Below are 9,415 nucleotides of genomic sequence, written 5' to 3'. Positions count from 1 at the left end.
ATAAAGTATACTCCAGCAAGTATTGCTTTGACCAGACACTTTTGCTTCTGGCAGAATATTTGACTAACCTTTCTGAAAGAATTGGCAGGGTTTGTTTTTTTTAAATTGGTTGTTCTCTTGACTCACCTTTTAAAGCGAGTCCACAAAAGTTCAATGGTTTTGAGTTCATGGGCTTTCCAGGAGACTACATTTAACTTCCTTTGTCCATTCCAAAACTAGTATAATGTGTGTTTGGGATCATTATCTCTTTGGTACATCCAATTATGTTAAAGATTGTATTGAGTCTGAGAATGACAGTATGTCTTCTTTCAGACCATTGCAAAGATGTCAAAACACAAATAATCTCAAATTTAATGCAAGTGCTTGATTTAAGACCTTGAAATCTGTGGGTTTTCAGAAATGGCTTGAAAATATTTTCCCAACTTGTGCGAATCTATAATTCTTGTAAGTTGCTTGGACGTTACCCATTGTTCTAAGTATTTGTGTATCCAATGAGTGCTTGTGAAACTAATCCTCTTATCGGCCTTTCCACCAAATGTGTGCAATTTCTGTCCCCAAGAAACAAATGTAGACAATGCATGATTAAAATAACTAAAGTTTAAAAAAAAAATAAGCAAAGTGCCTTTGCCTATAGATGTGATTGCATACATGTTTTAAAGTTTAATTTAACTACCTTGAACACTGTGAAAACAGCATTTGTTTTGGTCACCCCACCACTTCCTAAGATTAAACGTCATGAAATATGATCAATTAAATCCTTCAGAATATCTATACTTTTTGTTACAAAAACCTTTTCTTTAAACAAAACAAATCAATCCAGAAAATGTACTTGAGTTGTGTTTTTGGGTTTTATTCAGTGCTTTTACCCTATTTTTGAATTAGCCCCTCTGAATAATTTGGAATATTCAACAAGTCAAAAGATTCACAAAAAGTTACATTTTTCAGACGGAAGGCCAAAAGTAAATTAAATTTGATATTTCCTCTATAACTAGGAGGGTTACAATTTCAGCAGTCTTGTCATCTTAACTATTTGATGGTATTAATTTATTTCTTCTAACATTTGTTATATAAATGTTGCAAGGTGATTGATGTCTCTATGCAATCTGACTGTATTTCATATATTTGCTAAATCTGTTCTAAAAGCCCACTCTCCTACTTTAATATGTCGTCTTCCGTTTTGAGAACATTGCGCTTTAGATAAATGGGCCCGTTTTCTACCGCTTGTCTCTTGGGGTCGCAGGGGGTGCTGGAGCCCATCTCAGCTGCATTTGGGCAGAAGGCGGACTACACCCTGGACAAGTCACCACCTCATTGTAGCTTCAACATAGACAACATTAATACATATTTTAAGTAGTTTAATTTTATCAGATTTAAAGTTGGAAATACCCTCTGATAAGGTCTAATCAAGTGTACCGAGGAAGAAACGCCGGATAGTCAAACCTTGGATTAATGAAGACTAGTGTGGTTTTAGTCCTGGACAGGCTCTATACTCTCGGCAGGGTCCTCGAAGTTGCATGGCAGTTTGCCCAACCAGTCTACGTGTTGTTTTGGACTTGAAATTGGCATTCAACCATGTCCCTCGGGAAGTCCTGTGGGGAGTGCTCCAAGAATATGGGGCATTGAACCATCTGGCGGTCCGCTCCCTGTATGATCGGTGTCAGAGCTTGGTCTGCAAGTAGGACCTGTTTCCAGTGAGGGTTGGAGTCTGCCAGGAATGCCCTTTGTCACCAATTCTGTTTATAACTTTCATAAACAGTATTTCTTGGTGCAGTCAGGGTGTTGAGGGGATCCAGTTGGTAGCTGCAGGATTAGGCCTCTGCTTTTTACAGATGTGGTCCTGCTGGCTTCATCTGGCCGTGATCTATTTGCAGGTGAGTGTGAAGTGACTGGGATTAGAATCAGCACCTTTGATTGGAATGGAAGGTGGAGTGTCATCTCCGATTTACGGATGAGATCCTGCCCAAAGTTGTGGAGTTCTAGTACCTCGGGGTCTTGTGTGATCAACAGGCAGATCAGTACAACTTCGGCTGTGACGCAGACCCTGCATCTGTTCATTGTGGTGAAGGAGCTAACACAAAAGGCAAAGCTCTCAATTTACTAGTTAATTTACAAAGCTATCCTCACCTATGGTCACAAGCTTTGAGTTGTGACTGAAAGGACATGATCGAGGATAAAGGCAATAGAAATTAGATTCCTCCACAGGGTGAGAAGCTTAAGTCATTTGGGAGGGGCTTGGGGTAAAGTCGCTGTTCCTCCACATGAAGAGGAGCCAGATGAGGTGGCTCGGGTATCTGGTTCAGATGCCCCACAAACGCCTCCCTGTGGAAGTGTTCAGGGCACGTTGGAGAGACTATTTCCCATCTGGCCTGACAATGCCTTGGAAACCCCCGGGAGGAGCTGGACAAAGTAGCTCGGTGGAGGGGAGTATGAGCTTCTCTGCTTTGGAAGCTTCCCCTGCAACCAGACCCCAGATAAGCTGAAGAAGATGGATAGATAAAAAAAATGTCAAGTAAAAGAGCACCGATTCGGTAGAATGCCCATTAAACTGCTAAAGAGACAACCAGCTGTAATTCTGCTCATTAACAAGTAGTTAATAGTGGTCTGCTGCTCAATAGAACACTTCTTGGAACTTTCAGCACCACATGGTAAAAATCTAGCTATATTGCATGAAAATATTTGAACCTGTATGTAAAATTATGACACTGTGTAAGCTACCAAAAAAAAAAGATGCACTATTTTTGTTTTTAAAAAACATTGAATATAAATGTCATCTAGGAAACAAATGAAATACACTTAAAGGCCCCGATGTTGAAGAGACATTAAAGCCTGTCAAAGAGTGTGAAATAATGAGTGTAACTGTGTCAAGCATTGTGTTTTGTTGTCACAAGCAGGTACTAACTGTGCAAATGTAAATTTATTTTCTGCTGATACTGTATTATAAATCTACATACTGATGCTTAGAAAAGGGAAATAAAGTGCTGTTTTCAAGTGCTCGAATGTATTTGTACTACACAAAATGCTCATTAAAAATTTGTTATATTTTTATCATAGTTTTCTTCATAATGAAACAAATGAAATTTTTTTGGACAGAACTGTGTTGAGATTTGAGTGGCAGAAGTAAACTCATAACAGTCACTAGAGTTGTGTGGTTGAGCCACCTGATTGCCAAAACTAAAATGCTTGATGCTGTAATCAGGAAGACGAGAGATTTTCCACATGGGAGCTTCAGAGGTCGAACCTTCAGTCAACTTGTAATTATTTAACAAACTATGTGTGTCATCTTTTATATATACATATATAAATAAATTACATAATAGCAAATTTTTCTTTTACCATAAATAAGTAAACGGGTACACAGTGAACACAGGAAGTAAACAAAGGATCAGTAGTGCTGCAACACAGAGAAAAGATAGGCTTAAACAAACTCTACTTCTCTCTAATCTTTAAGACAACTTCAATCGTGTACCTGTAAAAAAATTTAATCTACCTTGATGTTACCTTTTTATACATGTTCAAATAAAAACAAACATTACAGGAGGTATACCAAAAACAAAGGATTGAGGGTTGTTTTTTTGGGGGGGTTTTGAATACACACTTTTTACAGTCAGCTGTCCTGACAAATGACACAGATATCAAAATATATTTACACACCAGAGGGTTCAATGGCACTTAGTAGTAGTAGTGATAGCAGTAGTAGCCATCTTTGGCTTGATATATACGGGTACCACTACCATTGCAAATGGAAAATACACTTTTATGGTCTCTTTCTAAGGACACTCAGACTACTCAGGTGGGATTAAATAGATTTTTCCCAGAATTCACAAGCATAAACAACGAAGTTTCAAGTTCTTGTTCACTTACCTAGTCAGAAGTAAACATTTTCCAACAAGGTAACAGATAAGGCAATAGTGCCGTGACAAAAATAGTCAATCTGTCATGACATTATTTCATAGGCTGTCCAAGTCTGCTGGACTTCGTGAAAGGACCTCTCCATCAGATTGCCGCCTCCTGGCCAATTTATAGAGCCAGGCCAAGAGGAGGATAGCAGAGATCACAGCAAAATAGCCACTGTAGATGAAGAACTGGTGTACAAAAAAAAAAGGCTGTTAATCAACCACATTTTAGGCATACTAGAATTACATCTTCTACGCAATGTAATCATTACCAAAAAGTCTACTATTTCAAGTGTCAACCAAAACTGAGCAATATCTTGATAAAGATGGAAACTCATTACATTGTACCTAATCACATTCTCATCTAAAAGCAGTGCAATTCTGTTTTTTTTACCTGGGTAAAGATGTCAAGACTGAGGCCGGCAGAGTCAACCACCAGCAGAGTGAGTGAGGTCTGAAGCAACAACGCCAGGAAAGTGTTGACACCAAACACTAGGGCATATCGCTGCATGTCAAGACTTGCAGCTATTTGATACCTGTCAAGAGCATAACAGAGAGGAAATAATGATACTGCCGTGTGGTACAAAAAGTTTACATTCAGAAAAGGTAATGTACTGAAGCTCCATGATAGATTGTTTCATAATTACTTTCACACAGATCAAATGTTCATTGGAAGTATATCTACAAAAAGTCGATAGTCAAGTAATCAATCTATCCTTCCAGTCTATCCGCATCCAAGTCACAGAGCAGCAGTAGGAAGCTCAGACGTCTTTGTTTCAGGCCAGTAGAGTTGCATCACATTTAATTGATTACAAATCCATAGTTTGTAAGGGCAAAATGGTCTGATTTCTGGAATACCTCTGAACATAAGTGTACAAAAGCCCACCTGGTACTTACGTGGCCACAGTGATTAACAGCATATAGATGGCTCTAAAAAGGATGTAGGAGCCGTAACACAGCCAGATGTTTGGCAGCATGTCCATGATAAGCAAACATGCTGCCATGAGCAGAGAGAGGAGACACAAAAGTAGTTCTCCCCACACAGTCCAGCTCACAGGCAGATGACCCACCAGCAGAGCAGCAACGGCCCCTGAAGACAGTTGCCAGCCGACAACCAGTCAGCGCAAACAGTTTCAAACATTGGCAGGAAGGCGGCAGGACAAGAAACTTACCTAGTAGAGTGGACATTGTTTCTACGTAGCCGTTGTATATGACAAATTCATGAGATGGGCGGATATTTTCCCACAGTGCTTGTGCATAGTTGACCACTTGAAAGTATCCACAGGTGACCAGTGCCCACCAGGCCGACCACGCTAATAGGGGACCTCGTCTGTAACAGTGCAGGAAGTCAGTCAACAACATCTTTAAGACCTCCCAGAGACCATGGCCTCTATGTGTCTTCTCGGAAGACAGGGACACCTATTTGAGAGAACATCGGATAAAAAGTTGACCTGGACTAATCAACTTTTGTGATAGATGCTGAGCAGTCAAAGACTCACCTTGGTTCCCTTGTGGTGTAGAGGCACCTCGCTCTCGGACTTGTCACCATTCCTAATCAGAGCACCCGTGACGCTACTTTGCGCCTCAGGATTATTGTGGAAAAACAGGCTCCGTTTGGGCATTGGCAAAAACCAAGGGGCAACAAAGGCTATGGCAACAGATGCGAGCGTGGCGTAGACGAGGTGCACCAGCTGTACTTCGGCTAAAGACAGGAGGAGCTGGCCGGTCAGCGAGCCAGCAGCTGAGCCAAACAGTGTGACGCTGCGGCAGTAGGCCGTCACCTTCTGATAGTGGGCAGGCTCCACCACACTGTAGATGTAGGAGTAGTAAGCAATCTCTGAGGCTGTGGCAAGTCCAAAGAAAAATTCCAGCAGCTGCATGGCCAGAAGGCCATCAGCATTGAGCAGCATCACATAGGTTACCACATAGCTAGTTGCCTGCAACAGTAACACAGGCTTATAACAGAGATAGTCCGTGACCAAGAAGATGGGGAACAGCAATGCAAGATAAGAGTATGTCCATATTGGGTAGATCTCACTGACGACCTGCCGATATAAACACACTTAAATTAATAAATAACTAAACAGACATCGATACACATGGCCTAGCCAAAAAGAAATCACTTGGATACACCGAACAGATCATTTCAGAGAGGGAGGGGTGTTACAGACATCAGTGATCCAAAACTATTGTCCTTGCAGTGATCATGTCAAGAAGAAAACTGTTATGGAGTATACGTTTACGTTTCAATACGTGATTCCCTGCTTTTCGTCAGTGGTCACCAGAGTGAGTTAATTGCATTAGACTGGACGCCCTTCCTGAGACACAAAACTATGACTCCTACAAAGTGGGGCGTACAAAAACAGAGGTATCACTGGAAAAATGGGTTCCCATTTCTACGTTAAAGACTCCCTGAAGCAGCGTGACTGTTAAGTCCAGGCACATGAATCGCTTACATTACAAATTAGGTAACAAAACCTTTTGGAATTTGTATTAAAAGCACTTAATATCGTCCTACAAAATAAATAATGCACTTATTCTCAAATAGGAGGTGCTTAAACCAGGGGCGCTGCTAGAGATTTTGGGCCCCATGAAAAGAATCTTTACAGGGCCCCCAACACATAATTTCATCATCATTAGGGGCCTCTCTGGGCCCCCCTCCATCATGGGCCCCTAGAATCCGTCTCCTTTACCCCCCCTTTTCGGCGCCCCTGGCTTAAACACAGTGAAAGAATAAGTTAAGTGATTCCCTGACAAAGATCAATACAAACATTCTATGTATATTTTATTTGAATGGAGATAATTCAAATACATCTATCCATCCATCCATTTTCTACTGCTTGTCCCTTTTGGGGTAGCTGGAGCTTATCTCAGTTGCATTCGGGCGGAAGGCAACGTACATCCTGGACAAGTCGCCACCTCATCACAGGGCCAATACAAACACATAGGTTAATTTGTATTTACATTTGAAAACATTTCAATTCCAACAGAGCGTATGAAAATAAATTATTTAATAGGCACAAAGTTTATGAATATAACTGGGATTTTTTTTTTGGTACATATATTTTTTTACGTACTGTATTCTAATTTCCACTTGGCTACTATAACCATTTTGGTCAGTAATACATCAGACCAGTGGCGTCGCCAGACAGATTTCACTGGGGCACATGCCCCAGTGTTGATCTGCAGAGCCCCAGTAAAAATTTCACCAATAGAAAAAAACGCTTCAGAGTTTTAAGTCTACATAACATAGACAACAGCGCACATACTACTTAGTATGGTAATTGATTGCTACTGTATTCACTCCACGTAACAATGAGCACATGGCTAATTAATATGGTAATTTATTCACGTGTGGATGGAGACTTCAGTTGAGAGAGAGAGAGAGAGAGAGAGAGAGAGAGAGAGGATGCAAATCACAGCTGAGGTAGGTAACGTTAACCAACAACAGTTTGTTTATTATTTTGATTTTGATTTGACTCAAACTGTAACTCCTAGATAGATATCAGAAAGTTATTCGCCTGCAGCAGGGAAGAAGCAGCGAGGAATGAGAGATGTAAGTGAAGTCCTAGCTAGCTAGGCAACATCATTGTCTTAAGTTGATGCTATGTTAGCTAACGTTATTCCTTGTATCAAGACAAACATATTCATTTGCTGTACGAGCTGTCGGGGGAATTTCCAATGAACATGAAACATAATGTTGGTTATTGTCTGCTGGTTCTGCTCAGGACCTCTGCATCAATGATGATTTGGAGTAAGCATGTGTGAGTTGAGTGCTTCTCAAATGGTTTATCTTCAGGAAGAAAAACATTTTTCCATATCACCAAGTCGTGACCCAAATTTTTAAATCATTCAAGTTTATTTCACAGAAAAATAGCACAGTAGACTTGTCTTGTTAATCTGTGTGACTTTGACTAAAACAATCTTGTTTTGTCACCAGAAAAATGGCTACAGCTAAAGCATCTGGTTTTGTTTCCAGAAAAAATAATAACATTTCTGTATTTGTTTTCAGAAAGATGGCTGAAAATATCGGGTTTTGTTGCCCCATTTAGATTTTTAGAAAATATATATTTCCACGTCTGTCCTCAGTCCTCCTCCAACTTGTTAGTCGGTTTGCCTTTTGCTAAAATACTCACTAATAGTCACTAGAAAAATTGCTAAAAATATTTGGTTTTGCTGCCACAATTTGATTTTTATCACCCTAAACTTTTTCTTTTCATGCACACATCTGACTGCGACTCACTGAAAATGACACACAATCCACTTTTATGTCACGACCCAGCAGTTGGGAACCACTGGTCAACTGTATAACAGTTACTGTAATATTTCCATGTCTGTCCAGAGTGATTGACCACTTTGCAAAAATGAAAACGAGACGTTAGTTTACTTCTAAGAAAATTATTCCCTGAACAGACACACAACAGTTGTTCATTTATTCCACTACTGTGGCTTTATTGTTTGGTGTATATTTTATAGTTTTGTGTATCTGAAATAGGATTAGCCACATTGCCATTAATGGAAATTAAATAATATAAAAGAACCCAGAGATGTAGGGGTGCTTTAGTTTTTGTTTTACTTTTGTAGATGTTAAATTTGCAGATGATTACTGCAATATATATTTCAAAGAGATTCATTGCTCTTCCTTTTTGCTTTTACCAGTAGCAGTTTAGAAGTCTGAAGTAAAAAAAAAAGTGCACAAGTAGGTCAAATGAATTAGTTAATTTCAGGTGGTTAATCAAAGATCAATACAACATAATCTGATAGGATTTCATAGTTTAAAGCACTATTTATGTATTTTTTAAGTTAAATAAGTGCTACAAATGTTTTTGCTTGCGCGCTTTGCACGCTTTGCACGCTCACATGAATTATTTGTGCCCCAGTACAGTATTAGGTCTAGTGACGCCCCTGCATCAGACACTGATGCTACGACTATTTTTCTTTAAATGTTACACTTTTCTTTAGTTAGTGGGTACTTGGCAGGAATAAATATTCCATAAAGAGGTCCTTAATTGAAAAAAGTTTGAGACCAACTGATTTCATGCATCGCTGAATGTATTTTTCTCCCCACAAGTTACTGATGGCGGAAGACAAGTGGTACTTTCGCAACGTTGAAATATTACAACATTGGTCTCTAAGTGTCCAACATAACAGAATCAATAGCACTTACATATGAGGGGAGATACTTGAATAAAGTACTCGAAACAAAAAGTTTCAATTATCTAATAGTAGGTATATTGCAGAATGTATTGGCTGCGGAAGCTAACTCACCTGCGCTTCAGTCAGGTTCTTCTCTGGCCCCATCAAGTAGGCAGTGAGGAAAGGCTCTGACGGCCGCAGGTTGCAAAAGAAGCCATAGAGACAAAGCCACAAAGTGGGGTACAACACACACATAGTGGACACAGGACGTTACATGACCTCCGCATTCATTTACCCGACTACTGAGTCTCATGACACGAGTGTCATTTCTTCGTTTGGTAGTCTTTTACTAAGTTCCAGTCTCATACTGCCATCTGCTGGTCAAA

At 39.9% G+C, this 9,415-nt stretch overlaps 1 protein-coding gene across 7 annotated transcripts in view; it reads right to left on the bottom strand.

The window, feature by feature from the left end:
* slc19a2 (solute carrier family 19 member 2) overlaps window positions 1–9,310 on the bottom strand; it is a 62,137-nt gene extending 52,827 nt beyond the window's left edge. For 3 of the 7 annotated variants that reach the window (XR_009807174.1, XR_009807172.1, XR_009807173.1), the window contains exons 1-6: window positions 9,162–9,310; window positions 5,393–5,938; window positions 5,066–5,312; window positions 4,791–4,983; window positions 4,288–4,429; window positions 3,862–4,082 (exon numbers count right to left, since the gene is read on the bottom strand). Coding sequence is in view for 2 of the 7 variants with exons in the window: in XM_061903683.1 (XP_061759667.1) it covers window positions 3,948–4,082; window positions 4,288–4,429; window positions 4,791–4,983; window positions 5,066–5,312; window positions 5,393–5,938; window positions 9,162–9,284 (1,386 nt within the window). In the remaining 5 variants the exon portion in view is untranslated. Of the gene's footprint in view, window positions 1–824; window positions 2,477–3,333; window positions 3,392–3,463; window positions 4,083–4,287; window positions 4,430–4,790; window positions 4,984–5,065; window positions 5,313–5,392; window positions 5,939–9,161 lie in introns of those variants that run through there. The other 4 variants (XR_009807175.1, XR_009807171.1, XM_061903683.1 and 1 more) reach the window with 4 other exon arrangements.
* Window positions 9,311–9,415: the final 105 nt, after the last annotated feature.

Source organism: Nerophis ophidion, linkage group LG06 (assembly GCF_033978795.1).
Source record: "Nerophis ophidion isolate RoL-2023_Sa linkage group LG06, RoL_Noph_v1.0, whole genome shotgun sequence".
NCBI lineage: Eukaryota > Metazoa > Chordata > Actinopteri > Syngnathiformes > Syngnathidae > Nerophis > Nerophis ophidion.
The sequence above is the reverse complement of the archived record's forward strand: the minus strand, read 5'-3'. Positions and strand labels throughout refer to the sequence as shown.